A 17,243-nucleotide genomic window follows, 5' to 3' on the forward strand; every position below is an offset into this window, starting at 1 on the left:
CTGCGATTGGACAAGCACTGCGTGACGTTTCTAAGCATGCCGCGTTGGGCCGGCCTCCACCGCTGTCTGATTGGCCGTTAGACAACAACTTCCGCCTACGACGAAGCCCATTGGTTCTCCTCGCTGCCAGTAAAGCCTGAGGCTGAAATGCGTCCGGTGTAACACTTAACAGCGGTTCAGCACTTTCCCTGTATACCTCAGTTCCAGCGTCCCAGTCCGGGTAAACCTCGGGGCAAACCGACACTATCCAATTCAATTATTACGATGACATCAGAAGGAAATAAGATCACCCACCCAGTTAACCCGTTTAGGTTGGAACAGAGATCGCTTTAACAAGAGTGCAAATATTAAAGAAATTTAATTTGTAGCATATATTTGTGGTATACCTACAACGGTAGCTTTTCCCCCTATTCTGGTTTAATTTAAAGTAGCTTATATCGTTTGGTTTAGCCAACACTGTACAAGCTGTTGAGTACACTTTAAGAAAATAATGGGTAACTTAATGACATAAGGACACCCGAAATCCTTGACTACTGCAGTCGCTGCTGGGGCAAAGTACAACCAACCGTAAGTGGACATAATCTTACACAGTAAAGTACAAAACAAATGAAGCATACAGTCACAAATATATTTATTTGTTGTGTTTGGTAGTTGGAGCATTTACTCCCATTAGATTCTGGTTCCCTATTAAAATACTTATAACATCAGCGAATTACAGCAGCAACATTTCTTCATGTAAGAATGCTATATAGTCAAATGCATGCCATCAAACTACATATCCTCAGAAGTGTAGTAAGTTAAAATGGATATAGCTTGGGCAATAGGAAATATTTGTGTTTCAGGGTTTATTCCAAAACTAAATACAGCTCTGGAGTTACATTGACAATTCAGTATAAATAAATAACACCTTTGGTTGCATTTGAAATGGACATTTGGAATGCAATGATTGTTTTGTGCGTGTTGAAAGATGTGAGCATTCTTTAAGACCGCTTATGCCGAGGCAGTGTAGTGTACATATGAATTTAAGGCACATTCAGCAGTTGCAACTCTTAAGTAGCATTATTACACTCGTAAAATATCACTGTGCAGTTATTTTTCCCTTTTACAATTGGAAAAGAAATAAAGAAAAGTAAAGTAAAAATTAAAACCATCACATTCAACGATATTTGAACAAAATGCTCAGTGCATCATCAAACCATCTTTTTCAACAAACATTTATAATGTTTAGTTATTTTAAGCAATTTACATTTTTGTGAGGACAACACAGTATCTGTGCAGGGGCAGGTTAACTTAGTTGAGGGGTCCTGAGCGGACAAGAGCACAGACACTCAGAGGCTGTCGATTTAATAAGCCGTTGCATTTTTCTCCCAGACAGGCTGGGGCCCTGATGTTTGTTGGGGCCTAGAATAGCCCATGCTTTACTCTGTGCCTCTGTCTGTGTACGCGAGGCACTCTTACTGACATTAGTGCCCAGGGGCATACCTACAAATTCTGGACCCTCCCTCAAAATGTCACCCCTGTCGAGTGTTTGGCCCCCTCAGTCTGCCAGTGTATCCCTGCCCCTCCGACACCCCCGTTTGTGCCCTTTCACAATAACATAAATATAAATTGACGTTTTGTAAATAAAGAGAAGATTCTAGACACTTCAAAAAAAAAAAAAAACTAGAAAAACATTCATCACTGATCCATCAGTGACAATGCAGCACTATGGAAATTGAAACTTAATTGTAAACAATTTAAAGAATCTATCTTAAGACGGAGAGGAAGGCTCTGTAGCTTAGGGTTGCAAATGCCCTTTGACCCACTCCCTTACCCTCCCCTTCTTCACTGGCCACACTCAGAGTATCCCCCGGGGTCATAATGTACCGGTGACTTCACGTGATTGTCTTGCGCTCCGGACGAGGGACACATTTGAGAGTGGCTGCTCTCCAGAGTACAGGAGCCAACAGCAAACTTAGTGTGGTAACACTGAGGACGAGCAGGTACACCTGAATTAAAGAGGCATCGATGTTATTTTTACACCAAAAAAATGCTACATATGCTATGAAGAAATGACAGGATTCATCAGTGCATGGTAGAAAAATCCAGTGGCATGAAAATAGAAAATCCTAGCAACTCAGAATGAAGTGTCAAATAATGAATGAATTGCTAAAAAAAATTATACTTATTCAATCACAATTATATTCCCAATGCTAATAATAATAATAATAATAAAAAAAAGTTTAAGTTTGACAACTGGCGCTTACCTCCCGAGAGATTATGCCCGCTCTGCGGGCACGACTGCCCAGGACAAAGGAGAATTCACTGACTTGTGCCAGACCAGCTGAAACGATCCAGCGAATGTGCCTGGACCCCGGCGGGAGGATGACCGATAGTGCCAGCAGTGCTATGACAAACTGCAGGAGCAAAAAACACACACTAGTACATGATATTATTGAAAATCTTTGCAACAGAATCTCAATATTCTTATTGTCGTCATTCGTAACACAACTCCACTATCTTTGCTGAGGTGACGCCGTAACCATCGTAATGATCAGATGAAAAGGGACAAGACCGTGACACCATAAAGGAAAAGAATTATGGCTGTACCTTCATGATGACCAGGGTCAGGGTCAGCACTAGCAGGATGGTAAGTTCATACAGCACAAACGTAGGGAATACGTGAAGGCCTGTCAGAGACACATGGGCATCTATCCATAACTGCTTTTGCAGGTAGAAGACCAGTATAGCACTTCTTTACTAAAAGTCTAGTTCATTTTTGTCTCTAAATAAAATAGCATGCATATATAATAACAAAGTGCCAAGTACCGGACAATGAATAGGCTCACCAATGGAGGCGAAGAAGATGATAGCGAGGAAATCTCTTATTGGTTCAACACAGCTCATGACTTCAGCGGTGACCATGTGACCCTGCGATGAAAGGAGTGCACCAGCCAGGAAGCAGCCCAGTTCCATGGAAACGTCCAAGAACTCGGTTACCTGCAGTGGTTGGAGCGCATGGGGACTTAAAACCTCAAATCACACACACACAGCCAAAAAGTTTAAACAGAAGAAAGCGGTGGCAAGAATAACATGGAAGAGAAGATTCTATGCGACAACAAACGATAATGTACACCACCACATTTTGCATTGCTCAAAAACATGACATTTAAAGATGTTTACATGCAATTTAACACTGTACAATATTTGTTTTATACATCTTATTTTAGATACAGTAGATTAAAATGGAAAAGATCATTCTTAATATTGCCAGAACAGTAGGATTCTTAAAAGCTAATAATTTTATATATAATTTTATCATTTTATGATAATCAATGAAGCCTTTAAAACTTATTATTGAACATATCCATGTCATTTACGTCTTTAAAACTATGATTTGAGAATGTAATATAAAAGTAAAATGATGTAACTGGGCTGAAATAGGTTAAGTAGGCAGAGCAAGATGAGGTCCTTCTCTGGCTGAGGAGCTGCCAGGCATGGTACCCGCGCAAAAATCATACCGTCAGCATGAGGAAGACGAAAGCAGTGGTCCCCAGCACCATGATCTCCTTGGTGCCCTTGCACTCAGCATGCAGCTTCTTGCAAAAGGGGCCAATCAGATGGGACTTGAGCAGAGCACACAGCAGCAGCACCACGGCAAGCGAGAAGGCCACCTGGCCCAGGAGAAGCAGGATGCGCAGGCCGCCCACAACAACACTGACACAAAGCGGCACAGTGAGAAACGCAGGCACACTAACAGGCCCAAGCATCAGAGAGAAACAGCTACTCAGACCAGTCCTGCTTATTTACTTTTATTTTTACTTTTTTTTCCCATAAAAATACATAATACATAAACTAAACACACCTTTACTACTCACACTTCTTCTAAACAAATAAACATAAAGCAGCAAAATTACTCAAGGACTGAAAGTCAACCTTCCAATAATAATATCAAAATTAAAACCAATCGCTTTAAGTTTTAAACAACTCCTTTACACAGAAGCATGATCTTTCATGAAATAAAAGATCTGTCAGCCTATTGTTGCATATAACTAGTACTTATGCACCTACTGTACATTAAATACAGATCAGCTTTATTTTCACAGCCAATAGCAAAAAGGCAAAAATGCCCAAAGGCAGAGAGGAGGGTTTACCTGTCAGTACCACCTCCACCAGCCTGAATGAGTGTGGGCATGATAGCAATGAACAGGCCCAGCTGAACATCTTGCATGACCAGCATTCCCAGGAGAACGCTGCTGTAATCCAACTCGCCTGTGTGGGCAACACACTGGCAGACGTCAGGCAAAGCTTCAAGCCAAGATCAGAATTAGCTTTAATACTCTGAACCTGCATATTACTTTAACTGTCATTGTCTGCTTTTGAGACCACATGCCACATTCAATCTTCAGCCTATCCCTGTTTAGCATGAAATATCTATTGTTTTTGAGGCTTTGAAACTCAATGCTCGATCAGATTATTCTGCGTGTCAGTCACTGACAGGTTTAACCTGATCCCCATCAGTTATATTACTGGTTCCCGTTGCATTAAACTGCAGTGCCTGGCAGCTCACAGTAACCCCACCCACCACAAAGCCTAAATTCTGCCATCACAGTTTTAAAACGAGATCCCTCTTTTGCCGCTTTCTGGTTTGACACATTCTTACTCACTGATGAACACAATTACCTTCCTTTTCCGTACGTGGCCCCCCAGCGAGGAAGCGAGAGACTACAGGGGTGCTGGAGAGGGACAGGCAGGTGAAGATGAAGACGGTCTGGGTGGGGCGGATGTGCAGCAGATGTCCCCAGAGGAGACCAAAGGCCACCATCGACAGCGTCATGTAGCACGAGCCCTGCACAGAGATCTTCAGCACCTGTTGGTGCACATATTACATACATTACGGCTCCCGTGCACAGTGTTGAGCAGCTCGCAATGACACTTTCACGGTACCGACCTTGCGTAGGCGATCGGGGGAGAACTCAAGCCCCACCACAAACAAGGTGAAGAACACCCCAAATTCTCCCAATGTCTCCACCTGAACCATAGACTAGAAACACAATACACAACAGTTAAATATATAAAAACTTTTGCAGCATGCAAAATGTAATATAAGCAGAGTAAGCATTGGAAAGATCTAGAATGTGGAATATGGGGAACTACCATCTGTACCATCTGCTGGTTGAGATCAAAGATATCCCAAGGTGCTCACCTTGATGCTATTGAGCCCTGAGGGGCCGAGGAGGACCCCACAGATGATGTAACCAAACATGGTGGGGAGACCCATCTGTGTACACAGCCACCCGCAGGGAAGTGAAAGCATGACCACAGACACCAAGTCCTGAATAATCAAGCACAGAGAACAGACACAGGTCACACATGTAGAATACAGATCGTAAACAAAAGGTCTAGCTTGTGAGAGAAGGAACAATGCCGAAGGAAGTGGAAGAAACACTCAGTTGATGAGGGTCACAAGTTGTGGAGAACTTAACAGATTCTGGAGCCTTGACAAGATGAGAGATGTTAAAGTAACAGAAGATTAATCTGTCTTGGGGTTAGCATTTAAGGGGCATTGAAACTAAAGTAATCAGGTGCTGTGAGCTGTGGTCATCAATATGGTTGATGTGGAGACCCTGACTTAGCAGCAGAGAACAGAAGAATGTGGAGCAGACCTTGATGAAGTGATGGTCAGCACGGGGCATGGTGGAGTCCCTAGGCTTGGTCAGGACATACTGGTTGTTCTGGGAGTCAATCAGCATACTGAGCCCCAAGTTATCCTCCACCTCCCGCCTGGACACGTTCCTCTGGGAGTCCTCCTCATCCTCCTCCACCCGGAGCACGGCCTCCACGTTAACACCCTTCATCTGCGGACGCACAGCCGGGGGTGAGCGGCTCAGCAATCAACATTGAGACTTTTGAAAACAGCCTTTGCTGGGTTTGCACAGAAGATCCAGGGGAGGACCAGTCCCACAACAAACGAGATCAACCAACTCACACCCTTCCATTGAACGCTGCTTCATCGCTTAGATCTTTCATCTTACTTGTTTGTTATAATCAAAGACATGATCATCGATCTCCTCCTCCAGACGGTCAGCAGCACGTCGCACATCATCCAGGATCTCATCAAGCATAGACAGAGTCTTGTTTTGGTCTTTCACACTTTTCATTGCCTCCTGTTGGTGCTTCTCTGCCGCAATCAGCTCCACATACTCCTGCTCCTCCTGCAGACAGAACCATTCACTTTGCATCCACTTTGTCTTCAAGCTAGTGAAGATCATCAACTCCATGTGTATGCACCCTTTCTTTAGAATCCATATAAAACTCATACACACACTGGAGGCAACGAGAAACACACACACACACACACACACACTTCTTAGATGTGCATACTGTATATTCTCTTCAGAGGACAAACATGGAAATGTGAACATTTTACCAGCAGGTAAAATAGCAGTAATGAACTGTGACAAAATGGATTCAACTTTAGGTCTCAAGAGAGACCCTGCTGTTGTACCTGAGAGGGTACTGAGCTGCATCTGAAATATTCATGGGTATACATAGGCATAAATAGTAAGCTTTTAGATATTTGCTAAATGACCAAGAATAACATTAGAAAATGCCTGCGTCTAAATGTCGAAGCCATCTGAGAACTAGAGTTAAAGAGAATATCCTCCATAATCAGGACCTACAAATAAGACACACGAAAACACACATGTCCTCCCTGTCATAGGCAGATAACGCAGTCAGCCGAGCAATTCTGCCTCAAGTCACAGATAATCAAGAGGGTGTTGCACCGTTTCCCTGAACCAGGGGCCCTCTTCAGAACATTTGCACATGGGTCACCATTAAAGTTTGTGTTTTGATCCCAGTGTGACAGATGCCTCTCTCACATCAACATCGGCTTCCAAAACACTATGTCTGTGGCATTGGCTCCTCCTTCACGCCAACTGGGGGACCTCTTCCAGGCTGTCTAGATGAATGCCTGTTTGCCCCTTCCTTACCTTTATGGCAGCCTCTCTCAGGGCTTCGAGCCTCTGTCGACTGCTTTCCTTCATGTTGACCACGTCCCTGTAGTCCCCCTGCAGGGCCCGTTGAAGCCCAAGCACTGCCTGGAACACTGACTTCTCGCTCTCATTCAGCTCTTTCTGGAAGATCTCCAGGGTGTGCACCTGGAAGAGCTTCTCTGGGTCCGAGAGAGTGTGGTCTCGCTCCACAGCAGCGATGGCAACGCCAAGCTTCTTCACGGCAACAGTCTTTTGCCTCAACAGCCCGGCCAGCCGCCGGCAGTGCTCCGCCAGCCAGCGCCGGCCCTGCGTCACTGCTGCGCCCTTCCCGCGGTGGAGCTTGATGGCGTGCTGGGCCACTTGTTCCTGCTGCAGCGCCCCCACCAGGCCAAGGCATAACAGTGCACACACACCCCACATTCGGTCGCCTTTGCTCTTCGGCATTTGTTAGCCGAGGAGGGATGATGAATGTTGAAGAACTACAAGGTCTCCTACATTCTGAAGCTCACTGCTGATGCCTGTGGGTGCCAGAAAGAGTGAGTCAGAGTCCAGCATTAACAAGTTTGCTAAATTCAACATCTTCATTCAATATTCATTTGATGCACCAGGAGTCCTCCCATGGTAAATTTTGCAGGCCTAGGGCTTGGCTTAATTCTCCATCATAAATTTACCACAAATTTTGCAGGTCCACAATGGGATAATGTCTAGTATGCTAGATAGCCAACTCAACCCTTCTCTTAATCCTGGTATCAGCATATAATATATACAGTAGACCAAGAACAATCCATTAAACATAACCAAAACTATCTTCAACATGCCTCCAAAGAGCTTGACTGTCCATACCGACGTTGAAAACGAAACGATTATATGCAGATTACACAGAAATGCTTACCAGTTTAGTGCGTGTATGTATTACATGTTATGATCTTATCTGGGAATGTCGAAAGACGCATTAAAAGTATTACCTTCCACCTGTTTTCGTAACTTGGGCACACCTGACTGCTCAAACAATGAAACGGCACGCAGCAAACGCCCTGACAAGCATTACAACAAATGCCACGGTGGAGCCATCAAAAGCTAACAGACGCACATTTACGACAATTAATTCACATGTAAAAAATGATGCGCGCGTCACTCCGCTAAACTCAATCACTGTATGAAGATTCAAGCAAATCCCGCGATTCAATAATAAAATCAGCCATGAATTAAAGTTCCTCGCTTATGAATTTACTACTTCTTATGACGACATACTTGTTTTCCCTCCTCCAAAAAGAGTGAATACAACTACTGTAAGTCTCTTCCTGGTCAATGGGACCATTGTTCCGCAAAGCCGATCAGTCTCACACTGGCGATAAAGTTAACTATCCAGAAGACAAAATGGGTAGATTTTTTAAGATTGGCTAAAACACGCAGTTACGTTATCGGCATGCAATTAACAGCAGTTCACATATACTGAACCAATGCAATTTTCCGATTTCTTGCGTTATAATATACATCTCCACCTTCCTATGGGCAGTCATCTTTTCGGTGGAAACCCGTGGGGATCAGCCTGCCTAAACAGCGAGCGATAACTACAGTTTTTAACCTGCGGATTGGAGAAATTTGATTGTATTTTTAAATGTACCAAATGTGCAGAAGAAGTAGTCGGCGAATAGCTTCATAGATAGAAATCAGATTTCGACCCGTAAAATACGTAGTTTGCAAATACCTGTCGGATTGGTACGCCGTCCACGCCAGCACCACATTCAAGTGGACTAAAGGAGCTTTTTTGGTAAGATGCCACTCCTCTCAAAATGCGAAACATAACCAGAAAGCCGCAGCCTCCCGTCTGACTTCCAGCACTGGCCGAGAGCCGCCGACTAGCCGTTTGACAGCTCACAGCTCCGGGACCCGGAGTGCTAAGGTCCGTCGCCAAAAGATGTCACCCGTCCTCAGGTACGCCCCGGGGATGGATCATGACTGTGGTCCTACATTAAAATCTGCATTAAAAAATCGTGAACAGTTGTGTAGCAGCATTCACCTATAAAACCTCATAAAGACAAGAAATACAGGCTAATCGTTTTGTAGATGAACAGCTTCTCGAGTATCACAGTAACGAAACGTGTGTTTTTAAAGGTTTAAATTTAGTTCATTAGTTGATGAATTTCTTTTCTGTCTTTTCCTCCGAATTAACGACTGAAAAAAATCCAACTTCCGAAACCAATCGTAATCGGGTCCCCCCACACAGCCTACTGGGATATGTAGTTTTCTGTGAAGCTCTTGGTATCTATTTATTTATTTATTGGTCTATCTATCTATCTATCTATCTATCTATCTATCTATCTATCTATCTATCTATCTATCTATCTATCTATCTATCTATCTACTTTTAAAGTGATAGATAGATAGATAGATAGATAGATAGATAGATAGATAGATAGATAGATAGATAGATAGATAGATAGATAGATAGATAGATAGATAGATAGATAGATAATACTTCATTGACATTGAAGGAAATTAAGGAAATTTAGTTTTATTTTACTTTGTTGTTGAAATTTACTGTCCATATCCGTTGGCATATTTTCTTGCATGTGACTCGAATATTACAAACTTGAAACTTTCTGTCCTTTATACCGTTCTGTTCTTTTCTCTCTTCACTTTAAATATTTGCAATAATAATAACAATAATAATAATAATATATTACTCGCGATTCCGATGTTGTTATTATTATTATTGTTGTTGTTGTTATTATTATTATTATCGTTCAAAGTAAAACTACATCTCCCTGTTCTGGGTACCAGCCGTGCGCAAGCTCTCTCGTGCTTTAGCGCAGTTCCTAGTGGCCACTGCGCGTGCGCAGGGGAGCTACCAGCTATCAAGTTGGTCAAACAAGCGGGTGAGAAAATGGTAGGTACGATCAAAACAGTAAGCCAAACAGACGAATAAACCTCTGCAGCGGGGTGTAACGTGGGCCGGTAGGCTGGGGTGGTACTGCCGAGGGGCAGGCGGTACCGTGCGCGACGTGTCCTGCGCTAGCGTCGCACTGTCAGTGGGGTTTTTTACTGTGCCAGTTTGTCAGTGCGAGGGGAAGGTCAGAGTTGATGGTATTTTGAGAGCTGACTCCTGCAGTTGCTCCGCACGTACCTTTCCCTTTTTGGTATCTGAGCGAGTCGGGACACAGGACCCGTCCGGCTGCGTAAGAAGGGTAACTGGGACGCGGGGCAACTGTCTTGCTGGAGACGTGCGAGTAAGTAGGACAAAGAGAAAATTACGCGGAACCCCCCCTTTTTAAAAAACGCACAAATCGACCCGCATATTAGCAGGCAGGACTGTCCCTCGGACCGGCGAGCTGTGGATGCCGATACCCGGGGATCTGATGGTTACCTTCAGTTTTGCACCATCACAATACGTGCATGGACGATGCATTGCGATTGCCAGCCCGTGTGATTTACAGCATCGGCTGGAGAAAACCACTGTTTTATGTAATAACGCCATCAACGGCCAGATACCTTATCAAATATTATGGATTTCTGCACAGCCGTGGCTTGCACATGAAAATGTGTAGTCAGCATAAAGCGAGGAACCAATTAACCTAGTTTTGGGTGCACCCATATCTTCCACTATTGAGTCATTGCAACGGTTTTTAACTATTCCTAATAAATCGGTTACGCATAAATTGCGTCGTAATATCTCGTAATATAAGCTGTTGGTTTGAGAATTAATGTCAGTTAGGAGCCGCGTGGTTCTGAAAGACTGGTTACTTTCCCGGCGTGGCTCCGGTTGGGGGGGGGGACACAAATGTCCTCGGCGGCCTTGCTTTCATATGTTAATGTATTCTGCGCTGTGGATTAATAATATACAGGGGCTTGGCTTGACTAGCGTGGTACGCACTGACACGAACTCCTCGGAGCTTTCTGCGCCATGCAAATAAAGCGCGGCAATTGGAAATGCAGCCAGCTGTCAGTGACGATAGATCTCCTTGTCACAAATCTCACAAATAATGTACAACGCCTATCTTCATCTGATTGGGGGGAAAAAAAAGACTTCTCATTTTTTTCCCCTGTCAACCATACGAGCACTCTCCCTAAACTGAAGAAATGTTTTGAGCATTTAATCACTCTTTACAAGGTGGAGGGATGAAACATTTAGAGAGGGAGAAAGTGTGTTTCTGGACAAATCAGAAGGTATCAGATGTAATTACGAGGCAGATCCGCACGTTACAAAACACACAATGGGGCATTTGTGCCAATCTCTCTGCTCCTCCGTGTTTTTTTGCAGCATAAGCTGAAGTCATCGCAGAAGGACAAGATCCGACAGTTTATGGCCTTCACGCAGGCCGGGGAGAAGACCGCCGTGTACTGCCTGACACAGAATGACTGGAAATTAGAAGTGGCCACGGACAATTACTTTCATAACCCAGACCTCTACTATAAGGAATCCATGAAAAACTCTGTGGATCGGAAGAAGTTGGAGCAGCTCTACAATCGTTATAAAGGCAAGTGGGAATCTGGAATATGCCTTAGAATGGGAATATGACACCAAAGACGTGTTGGTTCTGGTTGTTTGCCTTGTAGTCAGCATTCATGTTGGGGCCAGTATCATTAAGCGAGGCTTGCTGGTTAGCTAGATAACTTGTCAGATTTAAGGTTCCCCCGTTTAGATGTAATTTATCTTCATTCACTTTCATTTAGCCCAGACTACCTTAAATTTAACTTGCTAAACCCAAAATCCAGCTTTGTGATAACAGGCCCCCGGTTGTTTTTGGATAGTTGTGTGGATAACGGGGCTGTGTTTCCCCAGATCCTCACGATGAGAATAAAATCGGGATTGACGGGATCCAGCAGTTCTGCGATGACCTGACCCTGGACCCGGCTAGCATGAGCATCCTAGTGGTGGCCTGGAAGTTCCGGGCCGCCACCCAGTGCGAGTTCAGCAAGAAGGAATTCTTGGATGGCATGGCGGAGCTTGGGTGAGGAAGGCCCAGGGTTCTGTGGCATCCCTCTGCGGGGAGCCCCTTGTCTCACGTAGAGTTCACTCTGGATATTCAGACTTGAAGTGCCGTTTTTCAGTTTAATGCGTGGTACCTAACCCAGGCAGTCTAGATGTTCATAAAGCCCAGAACCTAAGCCGATAACCTGAATATAAGTCGATAACAAAACTGAGCAAAGTCCCCCACCATTTGGAGGCAAGTGGCCAATTGCTTATTTCTTTTTATTAGTAATTGTAGTTATTCATTTGACTAGTTGTTTTTTTTCCATTCCCAAGACCAGAAATCAAATGTGCTTGTGGAGGCTTACAGATTTGTAAATTTCGTAGTTATCTTGTTAAAAATGAATGCATGTCGCTGGACCGTTTGCATGTATGTTGCTGGTTGAATATTTCTTTTTCAGGCTTTTGAGTGTATTTCTTTTGTCTTGACTGTCTTTCTCTCTGTTGTCTCCTCAGGTGTGACAGCACAGAGAAGCTCAAAGCAATCCTGCCCAGATTAGAACAGGAACTGAAAGATTCTGGAAAGTTCAAAGACTTCTATCAGTTCACCTTTAACTTTGCCAAGAATCCTGGACAGAAAGGCTTAGGTGAGCCATGGAATCTTCCAGAGAACACTTTGGGTGGGGTGGCATGCCTTTGGACAGGGAGGTCTTACAAACTGTTAAGTGCATATTGTGAGGAGGGGGAGAATCGGGGAGTGCGTGGGGGCAGGGGGTGCTGGCTGTTGTGGGATGTTACTGTTGTGCTGCTTCGTGACATTGGAGGCTGAGTCAGAGCTGGGATTCTTAAAGACCTGTTGTTTGGACCCGGTACATGCAGAGTGCAAAGCGACGCTGTCACACATCTGTCATCCTTAGCAGTCGGGGCACTGGGCGTGGTTGTGAGGGTCCTGGTACAGAGCGTTCCGCTGCCATGCTTCATGAAGTTGCGTGGACAGATTAGAGCCAGAATCCTCTTACCTAAGATGGGGAGAGCACTTCTTCCTGGCCTAGGTTCTGGCTCCAGGCCCATGCTGGCAGGATGGTCCAGGCGCTTTTTGTGTTGTTAAGCTCAAAGGAGAGCAGCAGAAGCTGCTGACAGGACAAAGCCAGGGCGGGTCAATGCAAAAGCTCGCCCGCGATGATGAGGCTGTTTACCTGCAATAACAGTTCTGAGCGCGACTGTTACCTCCGCCATTCTCGTTTCAGACCTTGAGATGGCAGTTGCCTACTGGAATCTGGTTCTCAATGGCCGCTTCAAGTTCCTGGACCTTTGGAACAAGTTTCTATTGGTGAGTCTTTATGGCGCCGTGGGCAGTAGGGCCATCGTATCAATCCTGGGGGTTTTAGGTTCAAATCCCAAAAGGCAGGCTACAGTTGAACCTGTAGCAATGTACCTTTGCCTTATGTCACCCCAGTGAAGCCAGAGTTTAGTAATTTACTGAATGTCTAAAGATCATAGAACTAATGTTTTTATATAAATAAATGATATATACGAATATATATAAACTAGGCAACCATGTTCTCTAATGCTTTGTGTATATCAGTGCAAAATGTTCTCTTCATATGTTAGTGTGTCGTTCTTTTTTAGAAAGGGTTTATCACCTTTTATAAGAATAAGGAGCTGTACCTCAACAACTTTAAACCCTGGTGCTGGGAGTCCATTAATATGGTAATTGTTATGGGATGGCATTTGCATTTTAGCTAGAATGTAGTAGCAGCTCTATACCTGGGAAGAGAGACCTGGGGTCTTCAGAAGGGGATTAGTCATTTTCCCATCCGTTGCTCTCTAATTTGAGTCAAATACTGAAAAATTATTCAAACCGTGAAGTTGGTCTCATGATATATACTGAACACGGATCCTCTTGGACTCAGTTATAAGTACAAAATGAGTCATACATGAAAACTAGGCAGCATTTTCTACTGAGGGATTGGGGGTCACATCCGTAGCTGGTCGAAGCCCTTCCCAGGGTCCCTTGCAGGCACAGATATTACTGGTACGTCATCACCGCGCAGAAGTGATCTTCCTCCTTAACCTGCTGTTTTTCCTCACTTGTTGGCGCCATGCTAAGGAGCACCACAAACGCTCCATCCCCAAAGACACATGGAACTTGCTCTTGGATTTCGGGAACATGATCGCCGACGATATGTCAAATTATGACGAGGAAGGTGAGCCACGGCGAGGGGCTCTTACCGCAGGGTCAGCAGCCTGAAAGGTAGAAACCATGACAGCCGAGGAAGTCGGGGGCGTGCCGTGAGTTTAAAAACCAATAAGGGGCGGGACTTCCTCTTTGTGGTTTTGCCAATGGCATGCCAGTCTTAAAAGTTAGCATTTTTCAGCGTCTGAAAATAAGGAAAGGGAGTCACAACTGATGCTTTGTTTATTTCTTCAATAATGCTCCAGGCTACTGTGATATTGGCTAAGCACTTTAATTTGGGATAGTGAAAACACCAGGGGACGATTACTCATTCAGTAATACAACATGAAGTCATTGCTTTGGTAGGAAGTCATCTTTTAAGCAAAGCAGCAACATAACTGATCCTGTTTGTTGTCCTCCTCTCACCAGGGGCGTGGCCTGTTCTCATAGATGACTTTGTGGAGTTTGCACGACCGATTGTTACTGGGTGCAAACCCAAAGCTGTATAATGACTGCCCAGCTCTGGCCCTAGCCTGTTTGTTCAGTTATTATTATTTTATTTTATTTTTTTTTTGTCGTTTTTTTTTCTTTTTCGAAGACGGCGCAAACAAGGAATGAGGATTAAAAAAAAGATTGAAGTCCTGAGACCATCTGTCAAGAGAGAAGATGGAGCCAAAACTACCAGACAAACCAATCAGGGAATACAGTGAGAGAAAAATGAAGAGTTTGTGGTTTTTTTTTTAAACGATTATTATATTTCTTTCAAACAAACTCATCACAAGCAAGCTGCAGCTCTTCCAGTCATCAACATGAAGCTAATACGTCTACCCTAAAACCACCCCCCCCCCCCCCCACCACCTCTAAAACACCCACCCGAGACCTCATGGGATATGCGTCGCTCTCAATTTCACCAGGGTCCTCCACTCCACTAGGGGGCCCCCTACCTTCCCTCAACAGCCTTCTTTGCTTTGATTTAAAAAAAACAAACAAACAAAAAAAATCAGAAGAACAAAAGCTTTTCTTGTGGCAGTGGGTGTATGATACAAGATCCGTTTTGCATGAGCTGATTTTTTTTTAATCCATTTTTACTTCAGCGCGATTGAAGGACAGGGTGGCGAAGCAGGGGCCACAAGCACTTGAGTTAATGGCACATCACCAGCAGAAACTCTTTTACTACAGGTGTAATATACTGTATCCATAGGAGTATATAGAAATACCTATCTATATCGATATGTATGTATGTGTTCGTGTGTATGTATGTGTGTATATATAACTGTGTGCATGTGTGTGTGTGCGTGTGTGTGCGTGTGTGAATTGTCACACACGCACACACTTTATGTATAAGTATTAAAGTTGAATATTTGTGCTGTAAATTAAACCTTACATTTATCATGCTTCATTTCCATTTTATTTGCGTTTATGCTGCATTATTTTGCCCCCGCCTTCCCTGCCCAGTGGGAACGAGACAACTCCATTCAGTATTAATTTGTCCTCTCAGCGGTACTTTCCGGACTGGCGTTGAAGCGCCACGTTTTGGCTCTGAGACTGAGGCCTCCTTTGGTTGCTTCCGTGGCTGATGACGGTCCCGCGGATGCGCCCCTGGTGCGGGTGCCAGGTTTTGTTCCGTAGCTACTGGGTGGTGAAGCAAGAGCTATTTTCGTTCAGTGAGTAACGCTCCCGCACAGACGGGCCTGCCTGTCGCGTGCAGTGGGACTCGGCCCAGGGCCCGGCCCCGAGCCCCTGTGGACTCCCCTTGCATCTTCACCATCTTTTATATATTGTAACCGTTCTGGAACCTCGTTGTGTCTGGTGTGGGTGGAGTCACGGGAGTGACGGATTTTAAAATATGAACAGGAATCAACCCTCATTGGTCCAGAATAAGCATGATGTTTTGGAGTTCTGAACATGCGCCGTCGTTTCTAAACTTTTTATACGTTTATCGAACCGAAACCGAAAATCTGTTAAGATGAATAGTCGCGATTACACACGGAGTGCCTGTACCCCTCGTGTAATCTGTGTACCTCGTGTTGATGGGTTGGCTGGGGAGTCCAGCTGTCCCCTCTTCCATCAGTGGGTCAAATGTCAACGACAAACCCAGATGGTGACGCCAGGGGATGGTGTTCTGCTGGGTCCCATAGCCCACTGGGTCACTACTCATCCAGGATTAGTCGGCACTTACGTACGATTTCTAAACAATCAGGATGAGAATTTTCATTATTTTAAGCATGCCTGGTGATGATAGCGGATAGTACTTTCTAGAAGGACGGGCGCTAATGGGTTAGTTTTCCCATTTTGAGATTTTTGGCTTTTTTATGCTGGGAATGCATTGAAAGGTTATGGTCATGTGACCGCATGTGGAGTGTGTGCCAGGAGTTAGACTGAGTGTTGACACCAATGTTGAAGATGCTCACGTTTCACTAAGGTTTTACCACGTACCTGTTGCCAGCGTTTGTTCCTGGCCCTGTGTGTGTGTGTCTATATGTGTGTGTACGTGCGCACGTTTATGTGTGTCGTGTGTGCATGCATTTGCGTGTGCACTGAAGTTTGGCATTGCTCAGGGAAGCGGCGATACTGACTTTGAGCCTGACCTTGCTGCAACAACAAGACTACAAGGTGGCGCTGTGGCGTGGAGCTGAACCCACCTGGGCTGCTCCCGGCTGTTCCCACGCACCAGGCCTCAGGGCCCCATTTACAGTGAGGTGCTTAGGCCTCCACGTGTTCATCCCGCTGAGTGCACATCCGCTACGAGATCCTGATTTGTGGACAGGGCGTTGCAGCTGTTGGTCGTCGCTTGGTTTGGTGGGTTTTACCGTAGTGTCTTGGAGAGATGGGGCAGTACATCTCCTGGGGGGTGTTACTGCTTTTGCAAATAAAAGTTCTATGAAACTATCACTGAGTATTTTGCTTTATTTCAGACCAAAGGGTGCATTTCGTCACATCTGGTTTAATCTAAAGCAGCATACATTGCCGAGAGAGAGAGAGCTATTCAGAAACGTACCGGTGACATCCCTGTGTCAAGTTTGGGTTTAGAACAAGTAACATCCTGATCACAGGGACAGGATACAAACCCACTGAACCACACATCACCACCACTTGCAAACATCTTGAGACTGTTCTGGACATTGGTCCAGTCAGGTATAACTCCATCAGTTAGTTGATCAGAAGACAGTATTATTTT

At 44.6% G+C, this 17,243-nt stretch overlaps 2 protein-coding genes across 8 annotated transcripts; one reads left to right on the forward strand and one right to left on the reverse strand.

Annotated features, from left to right (window-relative positions):
* Window positions 1-614: 614 nt before the first annotated feature.
* On the reverse strand, window positions 615-8,824 carry tmco3 (transmembrane and coiled-coil domains 3). Of its 4 annotated transcripts, none has more exons than XM_048995173.1 (13): window positions 8,686-8,824; window positions 6,975-7,495; window positions 6,015-6,194; window positions 5,646-5,837; window positions 5,186-5,314; window positions 4,931-5,023; window positions 4,663-4,849; window positions 4,134-4,251; window positions 3,501-3,696; window positions 2,829-2,979; window positions 2,590-2,669; window positions 2,247-2,396; window positions 615-1,988 (listed from the first exon to the last, which is right to left on the reverse strand). In XM_048995173.1, the coding sequence occupies exons 2-13, from the start codon at window positions 7,419-7,421 to the stop codon at window positions 1,875-1,877; spliced, it is 2,037 nt and encodes a 678-aa protein (XP_048851130.1). In that variant the 5' UTR covers window positions 7,422-7,495; window positions 8,686-8,824; the 3' UTR covers window positions 615-1,874. The 4 variants fall into 4 exon arrangements, with proteins under 4 accessions (XP_048851130.1, XP_048850879.1, XP_048851044.1 ...); XM_048994922.1 differs by having other exon boundaries at window positions 3,501-3,732; XM_048995087.1 differs by lacking the exon at window positions 8,686-8,824 and adding an exon at window positions 7,943-8,096 and having other exon boundaries at window positions 3,501-3,732.
* dcun1d2b (DCN1, defective in cullin neddylation 1, domain containing 2b) lies at window positions 8,773-16,954 on the forward strand. 4 transcript variants are annotated; one of them, XM_048996020.1, is made up of 7 exons: window positions 8,773-8,912; window positions 11,239-11,455; window positions 11,761-11,929; window positions 12,406-12,536; window positions 13,137-13,219; window positions 14,000-14,096; window positions 14,495-16,954. In XM_048996020.1, exons 2-7 carry the CDS (start codon window positions 11,281-11,283, stop codon window positions 14,572-14,574), a joined length of 735 nt encoding a protein of 244 aa, XP_048851977.1. In that variant the 5' UTR covers window positions 8,773-8,912; window positions 11,239-11,280; the 3' UTR covers window positions 14,575-16,954. The 4 variants fall into 4 exon arrangements, with proteins under 4 accessions (XP_048851977.1, XP_048851822.1, XP_048851899.1 ...); XM_048995865.1 differs by lacking the exon at window positions 8,773-8,912 and adding an exon at window positions 9,783-9,867; XM_048995942.1 differs by lacking the exon at window positions 8,773-8,912 and adding an exon at window positions 9,783-9,867 and having other exon boundaries at window positions 14,000-14,143; window positions 14,495-14,614.
* Window positions 16,955-17,243: the final 289 nt, after the last annotated feature.

This window comes from Brienomyrus brachyistius, chromosome 1, assembly GCF_023856365.1.
Source record: "Brienomyrus brachyistius isolate T26 chromosome 1, BBRACH_0.4, whole genome shotgun sequence".
Taxonomy (NCBI): Eukaryota; Metazoa; Chordata; class Actinopteri; order Osteoglossiformes; family Mormyridae; genus Brienomyrus; species Brienomyrus brachyistius.

Bases quoted from the DNA above. Each gene is read 5' to 3' on its own strand.
- tmco3 (XM_048994922.1), bottom strand. From the start codon at position 7,421: ATGCCGAAGAGCAAAGGCGACCGAATGTGGGGTGTGTGTGCACTGTTA. The intron at 4,850-4,930 runs GTCGGTACCGTG...GTGCACCAACAG, and splicing joins CCCCCGATCGCCTACGCAAG to GTGCTGAAGATCTCTGTGCA. The intron at 2,670-2,828 runs GTGAGCCTATTC...TGTCTCTGACAG, and splicing joins CATCTTCTTCGCCTCCATTG to GCCTTCACGTATTCCCTACG.
- dcun1d2b (XM_048995865.1), top strand. The intron at 11,930-12,405 runs GTGAGGAAGGCC...TTGTCTCCTCAG, and splicing joins GATGGCATGGCGGAGCTTGG to GTGTGACAGCACAGAGAAGC. The intron at 14,097-14,494 runs GTGAGCCACGGC...TCCTCTCACCAG, and splicing joins GTCAAATTATGACGAGGAAG to GGGCGTGGCCTGTTCTCATA.